The 17100-nt window shown below is 32.6% G+C and overlaps 1 protein-coding gene across 3 annotated transcripts; it reads right to left on the reverse strand.

Annotated features, from left to right (window-relative positions):
• Positions 1–1290: 1290 nt before the first annotated feature.
• LOC107024582 (UDP-glucose flavonoid 3-O-glucosyltransferase 7-like) lies at positions 1291–11303 on the reverse strand. Of its 3 annotated transcripts, none has more exons than XM_027918230.1 (2): positions 7176–8689; positions 1291–1444 (listed from the first exon to the last, which is right to left on the reverse strand). In XM_027918230.1, the coding sequence occupies exons 1-2, from the start codon at positions 8638–8640 to the stop codon at positions 1434–1436; spliced, it is 1476 nt and encodes a 491-aa protein (XP_027774031.1). In that variant the 5' UTR covers positions 8641–8689; the 3' UTR covers positions 1291–1433. The 3 variants fall into 3 exon arrangements, with proteins under 3 accessions (XP_027774031.1, XP_027774032.1, XP_015081057.1); XM_027918231.1 differs by lacking the exon at positions 1291–1444 and adding an exon at positions 11279–11303 and having other exon boundaries at positions 7019–8601; XM_015225571.2 differs by lacking the exon at positions 1291–1444 and having other exon boundaries at positions 7019–8690.
• Positions 11304–17100: the final 5797 nt, after the last annotated feature.

The raw sequence follows: 17100 nt of genomic DNA on the forward strand, positions 1-17100 counted from the left end.
CATGTAGCCCTCCAAGCGCAACTCCAAAATTGGAGTTAACATTTTAAAACGTTATTTAATTTTGAAATTTATTCAATAAAATTATTAAATTTTATTATATATCAATAATATCGCTCAATTTATATATTTATACAATAAATTACTTAATTAATTTTATTATTAAAATAATAAATTGACATGACAAAATGAATAGGAAGAATTAATTTTAGAATAATTTTTAAGCAATTTTTATTTTGTTTTTTGATTGCAAAGATTGAGATAAATTATCTTTTCTTGGAGTAGAATAATAATCCAAAGATAACTTATCTTAGAATAAAGTATGCATAATAATAAAAATACCCTCCCCCTCCCCCATCCCTCAAACTCTCTTTTATAGTCCATTCACCAATATTAACATAATTTTTAACAACATATATAATAACATTCACAATCTTAATTTTGTTGTTCTTATGACCATACGTTTTTCTATTAAAGATTTACATTTTATAAATATAATTTTTATTTATAAATACATTATAAGTTGAATTTATTTTCCTAATTCTTATGTCAATTTATATTTTGATTTCTCTTAAATGTTCATTCCACTACTAAATTATATATTTTTAATTAAATATTTTACTACTCACTTAAAAATTACTCCATATTTTATGTATTAATTAAAATGTAGATAACTTTTAGTAATAAAATTTATGTTACTTTAATAACTTAAAATGGAAGTTTTATTTTTGAACTAAATAAACTGAAAATTTTATTTTTAAGAATAAATACCTAAAGCTTGCAAAGAAAATACTCTCTTCCTATCTTTTAATTACTTGTTCACTTTTCTTCTTTTTTTTTAGTTATTCCTAAATATTTGTCTATTTTGATATATTAAGAAATGACACTTTCTTTTTACTTATCATACCCTCAATTGATTAGTTTGAAAAAGGTAAAACTTTTTTAGAAATTTTAAATTTTTAATGCATTTACTTCATAATTAATAAAGATAAAATAATAAACTCACTATATTAATAATTCTTTTTTAATAAGTATGCTAAATCAAAAGTGAACGAGTAATTAAAACGGGAGATAATATATATAAAAATAAAAACTCAATATGTGAAAGGATATTTTCGGAAATTATAAAGTTTGTACAATTAAACTTTGGTTGTGTACCAGTGCCCTGGTTGTACTTGATTATTTAAACTGGACTATTAATGAGCAAAGTACAAGAATTCTATTTATGTTATAATAATAATAATAATAATAATAATAATAATAATGTTTAAGAGAATTTGACAGTAAAAGCGACTTGTATTTTGCTTAAAATATTGCATGCAAACTGCAAAGCATGCATTTAAATGATAATTAAGAAAGCATACATTGTTAACGTACATAATAATCCTTTGCCAAATTTATTTCGAAGTGATAATTATTAATAAAAACATAAAATATCAAGGGGATTTTTTTGTTGGAATTCTGACCCCCAAATTCGCCTTAGGAACAGGTTTATTATATATGTTCCTTTGAGAAATTACAGCAGTTACGTTTTGTGAAGTAAATAAAATAATGACACAATATTTTATCACGGAAAACCCCAACTCACAAGGGTAAAAACCACGACCTACACCTCTGTAGGATTTAACTCCACTTTATTAAATTTCAAGTCTCAACAAAAGATTACAAAGCTATGTAACCTAAGAAATTATAAACTCTAATTCCTAGAGGAATTATAAACTCTAATTCCTAGCTATGAAATTATAAACTCTAATTTCTAGCTACCCAAAGACACAAAACCCCCCGGTTTTATATCTTCCAATGTTAATAAAGTTCTACAACTTGTCGAACAACTCCTACTCACAAAACTCAGATTGTAAACAAGACTCTTGAATACAATCTTACAATTTTTCCTCACAAATTGCTATACTCTCAATAAATCTCAAAACTCTTTCAAACTTCTTGATCGTGTTTTGATCTTCTCTATGTAAGTGCGCACTTTTTTTTGATGCAAATAGCTCCCTATTTATAGATCAAAACTTCAACAAATCCTTGTATAATTCAACTTGTATTTGCCTTCTACAAATCCTTGTTGACTTCTACTTGGACTTCTTTTCTACAGAATTTCCTTAAATAAATAAGAAGGCACAATTTCCTTAAATAGATTTCCTTAAATAGGAATTAGTTTTCCTTCTTTCACTTGGCTTTGAACTCCTTTATAAAAGGAAACTTTTTGTACTTGTTGCTACTTGAAAAAAAATAATAATTCTACAGAGAAGTTATGATCAACCCCATGATGGTCACAATATTGTGCAAACTTTGAATTTTCAAATTCAGTTCCATGATCTGATCTGATTGCCTTTAGTTGTTTCCCATATTTTCTTTGAATTTTTCTCATTAGTGAACAGAAAGCTTCAAATGCATCATCTTTTGCTGCAAGGAATAGTGTCCAGGTGTACCTAGTGTAATCATCTACTAAGACAAACACAGAAGAAACTGAAACTCAAGTGAATTCTGATGAAAGAGTTGATACAGATGAAAATCAGTCAGATGATAATGAAGAACAAGAAAGATCAACTCCTATCCTAAAAGAGTACAAATACCAAGGATCACACCCATTGGAAAATCTGCTCACTGATCTTTCTTCAGGAATTACCACTCGATCAAGAATGAAGAATCACTACGCGCATAGTGCATTCCTATCCATGGTAGAACCAAAGAAAATAAGTGAAGCTCTTCAAGATGCAGATTGGATTATAGCCATGGAAGAAGAATTACATCAATTTGAAAGAAGTAAAGTATGGCATCTAGTACCTAAGCCCTCAAACAGAACTATAATTGGAACAAAATGGGTGTTTAGGAACAAGTTAGATGAACATGGTACCATAATCAGAAACAAAGCTAGGTTGGTTGTTCAGGGATATAATCAAGAAGAAGGGATAGATTATGATGAAACTTTTGCACCCGTGGCAAGAATAGAAGCAATCAGATTGCTTATAGCTTTCGCATCTCACATGGAGTTCACATTGTATCAGATGGATGTCAAAAGTGCCTTTTTGAATGGGCTATTACAAGAAGAAGTTTTTGTTAAACAACCCCCTGGCTTCGAGAATAATGACTACCCTGATCATGTCTATAAGCTTGACAAAGCTCTCTACGGGTTAAAACAAGCTCCAAGGGCATGGTATGATAGATTGTCAAAATTCCTTTTAAGTCATGGATATTCAAGAGGAAAAATTGATAATACACTCTTCTTCAAGAATAAAGAAAAGGGTCTCCTGATCGTGCAAATCTATGTTGACGATATCATATTTGGAGCTACAAATAAGAGTCTCACAAAAGAATTTGCAAATCTTATGAGCAATGAGTTTGAAATGAGTATGATGGGTGAATTAAACTACTTTCTTGGGCTTCAAATAAAACAAACACCTGGAGGTACATGGATTCATCAACAAAAATATGTCAAAGAATTGCTTAAAAGGTTCAAAATGGATGATGCTAAACCAATTGATACTCCAATAGCTCCTGCCACCAAGTTGGACCTTGAAGGAACAGGTTCTGCTGTTGAACAAAAATTGTATAGAGGCATGATTGGCTCCCTTTTGTATCTTACTGCTAGTCGACCTGACATTGTGTTTAGTGTAGGATTATGTGCTCGCTTTCAAACTAATCCTAAAGAATCACATATTCAAGCAGTCAAGAGAATTCTCAGATATCTAAAAGGAACCTCTGATTTAGGACTTTGGTACCCAAAAGGAAGCAACTTTGATTTAGTTGGGTATGCGGATGCTGACTATGCTGGATACTTGGGTGATAGAAAAAGCACTACAGGAATGGCTCACTTTCTAGGATCATGTCTTATTTCATGGGGATCAAAGAAACAAAACTCAGTTGCACTATCCACTGCTGAGGCTGAGTACGTAGCAGCTGCGTCATGTTGTGCCCAACTTCTGTGGATTAAGCAACAACTTAGTGATTTTGGTCTCAAAATTGAACAAGTTCCAATTTTCTGCGATAATACTAGTGCTATCAACATTGCAAAAAATCCGGTGCAACATAAGAGAACTAAACACATTGACATTCGTCATCACTTTCTTAGAGACAATGTGGAAAAGGGTTTAATCTCTATGAACTTTTGTACTACGGAAGAACAAATCGCGGACATCTTTACAAAAGCATTAGCAAGGGAACACTTTGAAAGGAACAGGCTGGAGCTAGGAATGATGAAGACAAATTAAAGAAATAAAAGCTGAAGGAATTGGACACTCAAAATCATTTATGCATGCTTAAAAGGTATGTCTACTTTTCTTAACTAAGATAGACAAAAAATTATAAGACAAATGCATTGGATTCCGTTCCTTTATTAAATTAAATGAAAAATAATTTTAAATAAATCATCATCACAAATCACAACCGCCAATTCAAAACCTGCAGAAAACCTTTCAAGTCATACCTGTTCCCATTCTCAGTAAAACCCTTACACTTCCCTATAATTCCTCTTAAAACGCAGTTCCCTTTTCTCTTTCTTCTCCGATTGTTTTCATTCTCTCTCAAACCCTTGAAATCCCAAAAACCACACTGTGTTTGTTGAGAAAAAATGGCCATGTCCTCCAATCTTTCACTAGCCATAGTTCCCTTTGATACTCAAGAAAGCCTACACGCCCTACCAGCTATTCTCTACATTGATTTGACCGGCGTAACTCGATGGTCTCTTATGGAAGATGCAGTAGTTCAGGGGGAAGAGAGAAGTCAAGGGTTAGAAAATATGAGTGCACGAAGTGAGGGGGAACAAATGTTTTCGTCACAGGACCAAGAAAATAGTTCTGATGATGAAAATATCACCTTGCTTGAAATGCTTTCCAAAATCAGAACTTGTTCCAAACGAAGTTCATCTTCTTGCAAACCTCCTGCTACGATTCTTCCTGAAACTCCAGAAGAATCTCACTCTAGTCTACCGGCAAAGGTACCAATGCGAGTAACTAGATCTGTACAACGCACTCGAGAAGCAGAGACTTTGGCTAAATCAACTAAGAAAATTCGCACAAGAAAGCGTAAGTCTTCTTCATCGTTAAACTTTGTAGCAGATACAGTGAATAGTCAGAAACGGAGAAAAAATTCATCCAAATCAAAATTTCATGATTTAGATGATAATGATTACCATGCAAGAGTATTAGCCTTTAAGAAGAGGAGTGTGATTAGGGGGAGAGTAATTTCTGGCTTTGGGGGTGGTGAGATGGATGAGTTAGTGATCATCTTACAAGAACAAGGATGGACAGAACTGATGCTTCAAGGATCCTTTAGGCGTAAAATGGGTAGAGTAGAAACCAGAGAATTTTATATTAATGCAACAGGAACTGCCTCGTCAATCACTAGTACTGTGTGTGGTATTTCTTTTACACTTACTGCTGAGACTTTGTCTTCAATACTCAGGATACCTAACAGGGGATGGGGTCACTATGTCAAGAAGGATTGGCCTCCTTTAGAGGGTAACACCTCTCAACTTGACATATGTAGGCGATTCTCAAATGATCCTACTCTTTCAGAATATTCTAGTGTTGACAAGGGTTGTATGTCACCTTTACATCAGATGCTGTTTAATGTAGTGCACAAAATTCTTCTTCCAAGAAAGCAAAAAAGGACTGAAGCATGTTACTTGGATCTCACACTTATGGACTTACTACTGTCTAGGACCCAAATAAACTTGCCTATCCTAATAATGAGTCACATACATAGTTTGTCTAAGGTTGATAAGAAACAAAGGGGTTTGGCTTATGGATTTTGGTTAGGACAAGTATTTGAACATTTTGGTGTGCCTGTAAAGAAGTGGCAGATTCAAACCATTTCTGATGTCATGGGGAAGGTGGACTACATGAACATGCCTGGTACGCCAAAAAGGGTTGATGTGAAAACTCAAAGGTTGAGGGCCTCTCTTACTGCTGTAGAAAAGGAGATGGAAGCACTAAAGAGGGCTCATTCAGTAGAGATGGAACAGGTTAGGACTGCTCATAAGTTGGAACGTGAGGAACTGCTTGCTGAGAACTGCAGGATTAAGGAAGAACTCTCTCAAACTCAGGCTGCATTACATCAAGAACAAGCAGTGAATTCCGGGCATCTACAAAGCATCATGGGGTTGCTAACCAAGGGATCTTCAAACTCTTCTACATCCATGGCACCCTCTGTTTAATCAATCCCCATATATGCATTATCTTATAATTTTTGGTTTTTCTAGTTAAAGACTGAAGTAGACATTACTAATTTTTGTATGTATTTTGGTTTGATGTCTAACTCTTGATGTTACTACTGATTTTGTTTGATGATCTATTCTAGTATGCATATATACTTGGGTTTCAATGTTTTTTTTGGCTAATGGCAAAAGGGGGAAGCAGCAGCCTGCAAGATTTGTAGGATGATATTAAAGTGTGCTCTATATGTTGATTGATGTGTACCTATTCAAATGCAAGCTGATTATTTGCCATAGTCAAAAAGGGGGAATTTGTTAATCTTGAGATTTTGAATATGGCAAAATTGAATTGAACAGGTAGTGCAACATGTTCCTGTGAAATATTGCAGCAGGTATGCTAGTGGCGGCGTACGTGTGGAAACTTATATGTACGTTTGTGTTTATAGTAGTTTTACTTGGTTAAGGAAAACTATTAAAAACAAATTTGAGTACAATAAGGTTTCGAGAAAAAGAATTAGTAGAAGTCAACAAGGATTTGTAGAAGACAAATACAAAGTTGATTTGTACAAGGATTGGCTGAATTTCTGGTCTATAAATAGAGAGCTATTTTGATCAGAAAAACTTGCGCACCTACAAAGAGAGAGCTTCAAAACACGATCAAGAGAGTTGAGAGAGTTTTGTTAAAATCTTTTGAGTGCTGCGAGTTGAGTGTTAACGTTGTAAGATTGTATTCAAGAGTTTGTTTACAATCTAGGTAGTAGATTTGCTTGACAAGTTAGAGTACTTGAAAAGCATTGAAAAGATAGAAAACTAGGGAGTAGTTTTTTGTCTTGATTAGAAGGAGTTAGAGTTTATAATTCCTTAAGAGCTAAAGAAGTTGTAATCTTTGTATTACTTGAATTTTACAATTAATACAAAGTGTTGTTCAAAATAATTATTGTTAAGTTCGTCAAGCAGATACAAACAAGTAGTTAATACGTGTTCCTTTAAAGAATTCAGGAGGGTAGAATTCCAACATTTTTGAAAGCACAACGCTTGATCTCGTCAATCAACCCCATGAGCTGTGAATGAGAGGAACCACCTTCTTCCGTGGCAATTTTGAGCTTCTTTGCCATCAACTTGGCATTTTCTCTAATATTTCTACTTTCCTCTGAATTATTCATCAAACGCTTGACAGCCAACTCTATCTTCTCTCCTGAAAGTGGTGGACATGATAATATGAACCCTGGATTCCACACATGTGCTCCAATTCCAATAGCAAGGCCAAGTTTCTCCAAAAGCTTGTCCGTATAGAAATTGTCTGAGAAAAGTGGCCATGTGATCAATGGAACACCTACGGCTAGAGATTCAAGTATAGAGTTCCAACCGCAATGAGTTAAGAATCCACCAATGGCTCCATGTTTCAGGATTAATACTTGTGGTGCCCAGCCTTCGATGATAAACATATTTTCCCCTTTCATTTCTTTGAAACGTTTAGAAGAGAAACCATCTTCTTCATTTTTGTCCTGCTCCTTGAAAACCCAAATAGTTGGACAGTTTGCAGCCTTTAATCCAACTGCCATTTCCTCAAGCTGATCGTCCGAAAACCTTATCATGCTTCCAAAGCAAACAAACAGAACAGAGTTAGATTGTTGATTTTCAAGCCAATCGAAACAATCACCGTACCCTTTCCAAGGGTCACAACATGAATTGTTGGAAATTTGCGCTTCATAGTTGTTGATAAACAGAGCAAGTGGACCTATATGCCACCCTTTTACTCCTCTAGCTTTTTCATAGAGTTGGGCAAAGCCAGGTTCCAGCTCAGAGCAAGTGTTATGAATAATACCATGGCTACGTATCTCAGCTTGCAAAACATCATCGACTGTCTTTCTGAACTCAGTTTCCCCTTTAAGAAAATCTTCAATCTCCGACACTTTCATGTTGATGTCCAGAGGCAATCCAGGAATCAAAAAACTTTCAGAATCCGACGCCACATTCTCGTAAAGTTTTAATTCCCTGATGAAAACCCAAGCACATTGATGAATGAAAGTGGCTGGTTGAAAAGAGAATCTTGGAATTTGCAGCTCCTCAGCTAAATCGACAGTCCAAGGGAAGAACATATCGGAAATTATGCAGTTTGGGTTGAGCTCCCGAATGATTTGCTCCATAGGTTTTTGGAGCAGAAGAAACCCATAGTGAACTTTGCCAACTATTTCCATAGAAGGGCTTGCGATGAAGTTTTCAATTCCCACAGGTAATCCAATTTCCTCTGAAGGAAATTGAATTGTCCGGACAGTAATATTACTGCCCGAAAAGAGACAGTCTCTATCGACAGAGGACTGAAAAAGAAGAGCATTATGTTGAGGGGCAATGATAGTAACTTTGAGGCCATGGAAGGCCAAGAGTCTAGCAATATGCACCAATGGAGTTATATGACTCGTCATGGCGTATGGTATGAACACAACATGCGCCATTGCACTTTGTTCATTCTCTTCCATCGCCATTTTCACTACATTTGAAGTTGTTCCTTCACTTCAATTTATAATATACTACTCCCTCTCTCTCCGTCCCATATTATCTGTCATTTTTACATTTAAATTATATAAATTTTGATTAATATTTTAACAATATTTTTTCATTATATTAATATGCAAAAAAAATTATAATTTATAACATATTTTTAGAATATCTAATTTTTTTTGTTTAAAATATCAAATTAATATGACCTAGTTTAACTTTGAAAATTAATCGAATTGACTTTTGAAAAGCATAATGACAAACAATATCGGACGGATGGAGTAACAACTACAACAAGCCCGCGCCAAATAGAACTTTTCTTATGATGTTATAGCATTTTTATATAAATTTATTTTCAAGAGGGTACAACTTATTCAATTGTCGTTTACCATTTATTTGTGGCAAACTTACATAAATATACTATATTAAGAAAATATTTATCATCTAGAGCAACAATAATTTTTTTTAAATTTGATCACTTTTAAAATATTTATAATACAATTTTAATAACATATTACAAAGAAAAATTTATTATTCAGATATAATACAAATTTTATTAATAATAGATACATTTATCACACTAATACAATTTCTCAAACTTTTCACCCAGTTATTTATCATTTCTTTCTTTAATAATTAACTATACTAATAATAAAATAGAAATATGATACGTATCATTATATATATACAACAATACAGAGGTTTGAATCACCTGATGACGCCATGTTCTCCGTTCCTCTTTGTCTAGGTTCCGTCGATACACATGTTAGTTTCTTCCTTCATTTTATTTTCTTTTTTCTAAATTAATTATGTATTAAAATTAATAATTTCTATTAATCTATTTTAATATTTCAGACTTGATCTATTATTATTAAAAATAATCAAATTATCCATAACTTAATTAACTATGGTTAAATGACCATTCAAAATTACAGATTTGATTCGTTCAAATCTCTTTAGACCCATTAAGAATTTTTTTCAAAAAAATAAAACGAATGAACTTAATGGGCTGAATTTGAATGTTTCAGATTGAGACCTAAAAATCAAACATACTTAATGAGCTAAATCTGTAGTAAAATAATGGATAAATGACAAAAATCGCACCATTAAGTTCTCATATTACCATTATCCCCTATTAGTTTTCCAAATCCCAAAATTCCTCATTTTCACACATCAGATTAATGTATCAGTGGATCAAATTAATGTAACTGACGCATCAAATTAATATATCTCGCGGATCAGATTAATGTATCTCGTGCATCAGATTAATGTGTCTCGTGCATCAAATTAGTGTATCTCGTGCATCAGATTAGTGTATCATGTATAAAATGTACATCAAATTAGTGTATCATGTATAAAATGTAATTTATCTTACTTAACGACTAATGTATCTCGCGCATCATATTAATGTATCAGCGCTTACATTATTGTATCAGTTTAAGGAATTTTTATAATTATAAATTTATAAGGGACAAATAATAATTTTACTTTAAAAATAAGTGGTTTTTATCCATTGCCTAAAATAATTCCCAAGCAGGTATATTGACGGGAAGTAACTTGCTAATAAGAGAAAATATTATGCCAAAAAAAATCACACCAGGACTCCATTGAGAGTAATTGCAGACATTAGAATTACAATTCTCATCATAATATATAAATATTTGTTTACTTATATGTTAAATATAATTTTGTTCGATACCAAGTTTTATTTTATATAAAAGTAATTTAGCTCTTGAGAGAGGATAATTTTTAATTTTACTTTTGTACATTTTGTTTGATTACTTAGTTACATACTTTATTTTACTTTAATATATGCTCTTTCATCATTTATTATTTTTGTTATTAATCAAAACATAATTTATTTGGTTAAAGAGGAGCAGATCAATCAGGGGCAGATGTTACGGTATATATATATATGTATAATAATCGAGTAAATATTACGTTTGCCACTAAGTATCCATATTGTGGAATAGCTTAATTGGTGAAGTAGAGATTCTGCCACCTCGACAACAAGATCAAACCTCACCAACAACATATATTTTTTGTCTGCTCCCTTTTTTCTTTTCTTTTTCTCCGTTTATTCTTATTTATTTACTATTCTTTATTAATTCAAATTGACCCCTTTCCTTATTTAAATTTTAATTTTTTTTATTTTCTGTTGCACTAATTATTAATCTGTTGATATGTATATAACGTGTTTATATATTTATCAATTAGTGAATACTAATTATGAGCGTCAAATAAATTTTATTAAGAATATATTTAAATGATTAGTTTTAAAAATGATGAATATTATTATTATAGTTTTCTTTTTTAATTTATAGGTTCTTTCGATCTTCACCGACGTTCTTGCTAAGTGAGATGACTACGCTGGAACTACAATTTTATTCTTTCCTACTATGTATCTCCAACAACACATAAATTCAATGAAAGATGAATATATTATGTTAATACAATTAGATGGTTTATACAAACTCAAATTTTAATGTGAAATTTTTTTCCCTCAAAGTTTCAACGAATAAGACATTTAATTCCAAAATAAAAATAAAAATTGAATTGTTTAGTTATCTCTAATCACAAAATATATAAAAAATGACTCGTCATGGCGTATGGTATGAAAACAACATGCGCCATTGCACTTTGTTCATTCTCTTCCTAAAATATCTAAAAAATGACTCGTCATGGCGTATGGTATGAAAACAACATGCGCCATTGCACTTTGTTCATTCTCTTCCATCGCCATTTTCACTCCATTCGAAGTTGTTCCTTCACTTCAATTTATAATATAGTACTCCCTCCCTCCGTCCGATATTATTTGTCATCATTTCTATTTTTAGAGTCAAACTATAAAAAATTTTACTAACATTTTAAGATATATTTTTCTCATTATATTAATATACAAAAAAAATTGTAATTTATAATACTTTTCATATAGTATTAGAATATCTAGTTTTTCTTTGTTTAAAATATCGAATTAATGTGATCTAATTTAACTTTGAAAATTAGTCAAATTGACTTTTGAAAAGCGCAACATGACAAACAATACCGGACGGAGGGAGTAATAACTACAATGAGCCCGCGCCAAATAGAACTTTTCTTATGATGTTATAGCATTTTATATAAATTTATTTTCAAGAGGGTACAACTTATTCAATCGTAGTTTACCATTTGTTTGTGGTAAACTTACATAAATATACTATATTAAGAAAATATTTATCCACATGTCTATGCGAACGATCGCAACGCACTATCATAAATCAAACAAATTCCATACGAACGATCTCCACATGTCCAAATTATAATCATAACTTCTCCATCACACGGATGATATCCACGTGCCCAAATAATCATAACTTGATCTCAACACGGACGATCATCATGTGTTAGACCTTTACTCATACCCAATCTCATGTCAATGCATGTACACAATATGATACGAAATAAAGAGGATGATGCAAAATCTCAATAAATCAAATGTCGCTATGACACATAATCACCTCAATTATCACAATCATACAGGTTCAGTAAAGAATATAGTTGTTTTATCCAAAAAAATTCGAGAAAAATATTTTATTTGAGTATTTCCGACTTTTTAGAGTCGCCACTTAATTTTTGAGAAAAATAAAGAAAAACCTTGTTTCCAAAAAACTTAACAGAAATATCAATTGAAAACTTAAAAGGATTTGGGGATTCCTATTTATATTTTAGAAAGGGGTTAAGCACCTAAAATATCCGTTTAATACGGTTATCCAACAACTAACTTAGTTTGGCTAAAACTTGACTTTAGATAAAAATTAGTTTAGAAAATTATTTGAAACAAAGTAACTAATTTACTATATAAGTAAGAATTGATTTACAAATTTATTCATTTTTTCTTATAAAATCAGTTTGAAATTAATTTTAAATTGATAAAACGTTTACGGCGTTTGTGGGGATTTGGATTCTTTAACTTTAAAAACTAATCGACAATTAGACAACAAATAATTAAAGCAAGTAAAGAGAGAGAGGGAGAGAGAGTGAGAGAGAGAGAGAGACGAGATTGGGCCCAAATCTGGGTTATCAGTCCGCCTGGACCGGTATTTGGATCCATTTAGTGTTGGGCCTTAGGACCATTTTACTTTGTATCTGTCCTAAATTATACATACAAATTAATAATAATCTGTCACATCCCACAAGTACACCTTAGAAGTTAGAGTATCCTTGCGATGTCACACGGCAAATGAGACTTCAAGAAGTCTCATCTAAGCCTCTTGTATCATTCATTGCATAATAAACATAACTAAAATGAGTAAAAATTTAAAACTTTATTCACACACGAAGAACTCTTTCATAAACAATACGCAAGCGGAAGACTTTCATTTAAAACATTAGAACTATGCAACATCTCATTGAACCATCTAGACTTTAGAGTTTACAACACTTGGGACTAATCTTATACAAGACATAAAATAAAGACTTAAGACATAAAGGAACATGTGGCTATTGTCCTCGAATCGATGAGGACTCACCAATACTTCATTTTCAACCCTTAAAAACCTATCCATCCTTCATGGTACATCAAAATTCCATTTCCCCCCACTTTAGTCAAAAAGTAAAAGAAGGGGTTAGCACATTAGATGTACTAAGTATGGAAGCCATGCAAAAACCATGAAAAAGGGACATTTAGTAAATAGCATGCTTTTCATGAATTTTGATTAAAACATTATACTATAAGCATAAGAACAACATTTAACAACTTAGAAACACATAAGAAATCGCTTAGGCAAAAAGTCACATTTTTAGCAAACATTACAGTGAAGTCACTTCACTTCACTTTAAACCCCCTTTAGCATGTAATCTTCTCACTCAAAGTTATCCTAAGATTCACTTAAGTCACACAAAGAGAGACCGCTCATACACCCTCTCTAGATGTGCCTAAACGACCCTCAAGATTACTTATAATGAGTCACATACACACTTAAGAGATATCAACATAAGAACATGAGATTTTCCTACCAAGGTGACTCTAAGGTTCACTTGAGTGAGTTGTGAAGCGACCACCCATACAATCCCTTACACACACACTTAAGAGATCCTATAGACTCCCTAAGATAGAGTCATTCTCATTTAACATATTAGCATATAGATGATATGACATTCTCCTTCCAAAGGCTATCAAAAGACTTACTTAAGTAAATCAAGAAGATAACGTCCATAGTGACCTCTTCGAGATTACTTAAATAATCCTTAAGATTACCTAAGACTTAGATAATGTCCACATAATCATCCAACTTCCCTAACTAGAGTCATTCTTAAGACTTATCTAGGTAAGATAAGAAGTGACCATTTCTATGCCCCCTTCACACCTTAACTAGACAACCCTTAATTACTCTAGATAAGTACTACTTAATTTTAACATACTTCCTTAACGTAAGTCATTATATCAATTAGTTCATTAAGATACATTCATTACATAAAGGATAGTCTTATACAAGACCTAGAAACTCCAAATAACATCTTCAAAGCCTATTGTGCAATGTCTAGATAGCGTCCCATACCACCACCTAAACTTCATAGAACTTCTCAAATGCTAATAGTTATCCCACATGATGAAAATAGGCAATAACCTACATAGACCATGTTAGCAACTCATGGAATCCGGAGTTCTAACCTACTCCGATGAGGGTGTTCTACTTGCTAAGGGTAGAACTAGGACACATCCCATGTAGGCACATGGTTAAGGACTATGAAGGGCTTTTATGTACTCTAGTCTCATTCTCAAGTAGAGGTACATTGTACTCCAGTCTCATCTCAACTTGAGCTAATTCCCATAACATAATCACTCGGTGCTAGCCTTCGTTCTCGTAGAGTAATTCAAATTAAGGTTAATATTAATGTGTCTCATATCTAGTTCATGACCCAATTACATTCAAAGCAAGGTCCACTAGGGCATATCTCACTATGGCGACAAGAATCTCATCGCGACTTTCCTAAGGTATAATATGATGTCTTTCCAGCCAATCAACCTTAAGTCCATCACTCATTACATGAAGGATACCATTACAACTAACTACTTCACAATTTACAACCTTACCACTTGGTTCAAGGTTGCACATAAATGACCTTTGTATCATCATGAAAAGTCCCCTTTAGGTTCCTAAGTCAAGACATCACATATTCACATAAGCATCAAGTAAGGGACACAATTCATGTAAGCCTTAGCGGACCCTCTTTGGTAAGGTGAAATGTGATTGGGTTATGAACTAGATATCAAACCTCTTCATGTTATCCTTTATGTGAATTACTCTATGAGAACAAAGGCTAGCACCGAGTGAGTATGGTTTGGCAAGTAGCTCTAGTTAAGGATGAGGCTAGAGTACAAAGAAGCCCTTCATATTCCTTAACCATGTGCTTACTTGGGATGTGTCCAAGTTTTACCATTGACAAGTAGAACACCCTTTATCGGAGTAGGGTTGACTTTGGATTCCATACTTAGATATCATGGTCTATGTCGGTTATTGTATATTCTCATCATATGTGATACTTACTATTATTGGAGAAGTTCTAGGAAGTTTAGTTAATGGCATGGGACGCTATTTAGACATTGCACGATTAGGCTTTGAAGATGTTAGTAAATGAGTCCTTAGGTCTTCTCCAAGACCATTACTTGAATGTCCTTATGTGATGAATGTCTCTTAATAAACTAGTAAAGATAATGACTCAAGTTGGAAAGTAAGTTAATAACTAAATACTCACGTGTAGTTTAAGGGTTGCTTAGTTAAGGTATGAAGAGGCATAGAAATGGTCACTTCATGTCTTACCTAGGGAAGTCTTAAGAATGACTCTAGATAGGGAAAGTGAATTGAATAAGTAAACATGATCTAAACTTAGGTAGTCTTAAGGTTATTTAGGTTAGGTTGGAGAAGGTGTATGGGCGGTCTCTTCTTGCATTACTTATGTAAGTCTTTCGATAACCCTTGGGAAGAGAATGTTACATATGTATATGCTATTATGTGAAGTGAGAATGATCTTATCTTAGGTAGTCTAAAGGATCTCTTAGGTGTGTGTGAAGGGATTGTATGGGCGGTCACTTCATAACTCACTTGAAGGAGACTTAGAATCACCTTTGGTAGGAGGATCTCATGTCTATATGTTTCGATGTGTGTTTGATGCTATTGTGATGTGTGATACTTAAATGTGGTTCTCATACTTTTAATATGATGTTTTAATCAAAAAGAGCATATTTCTCATGAATGTCCGTTATCATGATTTTATGCATTAAGTCATACTTAGTACAAGTGGTTGTACTAATTTCATACTCTTTGTCTATCTCTAAATGTGTGTATAGCAGGTGAAATGTATTTGGGAGAGCTTGGAATCTAGTTATCGTTCAAGCAAAGTTGAAGTATGTCCTCACTTGACTCGAGGGCACAATCGTCTTTAGATTTCTTTTAACTTGAAGTATTGTAATAGACTAAGTATTTCTATATTCGTATTGTATGGGTCGTGTCCAAGTATTCTTGAATCTAAGATTGGCATATGTTGAACTTAGTGTTTTTCTATGATTTTAATATGAAAGATGTTTTAAGATATTTCGTGTGAAAAGATTTATCATATTAGTTGGGTTCTAGGTTGACTTGTCTTGCATGGATAAGACGAGTGTCATCACGTCCGTTTTTGGATTGTGACATATATATTTATTTTATTAAGGATTAAATGAATATTTAAAGTTAAATTGTTATTGTATATAGACATCCTTTTTTAAACTGACCAAAACAAATGATTATCGACAAAGGGAATATAACAAACTTACTTAAGTATTAGATCGACAAATTTCATTACATTTATATATACAACAAACCAAATGTATATCACAGATTTACGTACGTTAAACTAAACGTTTGCATATACCTAATGCATACATCAATATAGTGTATATTTACTGGACAAAAAATGAACAACATGAATATACATAATTATCTACTTTAAATTATTATACATATATTTTTATAACATGTATGTATATCTGAAGTTGATTTACTCAATGTATATGCCATTTGTATATATAAACGAAGATAATTGTATTGGCATCGATTTTTTTCACAATATTTATAGGATTAATTACGTGAATGGATTTCTTTTAAAAAATAATTACTTATTTTAAATATACTCTTTAATTATTACCATTTATAGCAATTTTTTTAATTTTTTCCTTTTCTCTGTCTCGCTCTTTCTTTCTTTCTCTGTCTCGCTTTTTCTTTCTTTCTCCTCTACTGTGTCTCGTTTTCTTTTTGTTTCTTTCTTGTTTCTTTCTTTCATTCTCCCTTTCTTTCTTTCTTTCTCTGTCTCGCTCTTTCTTTCTTTCTCTGTCTCGCTCTTTCTTTCTTTCTCTGTCTCGCTCTTTCTTTCTTTCTCTGTCTCGCTCTTTCTTTCTTTCTCTGTCTCGCTCTTTCTTTCTTTCTCTGTCT

This window comes from Solanum pennellii, chromosome 7 (genome assembly GCF_001406875.1).
Source record: "Solanum pennellii chromosome 7, SPENNV200".
In the NCBI taxonomy this organism is placed as follows: Eukaryota; Viridiplantae; Streptophyta; class Magnoliopsida; order Solanales; family Solanaceae; genus Solanum; species Solanum pennellii.

What these genes read in the sequence shown, in the direction of transcription:
- LOC107024582 (XM_015225571.2), bottom strand. Translation starts at nt 8,640, where the DNA reads ATGGCGATGGAAGAGAATGAACAAAGTGCAATGGCGCATGTTGTGTTC.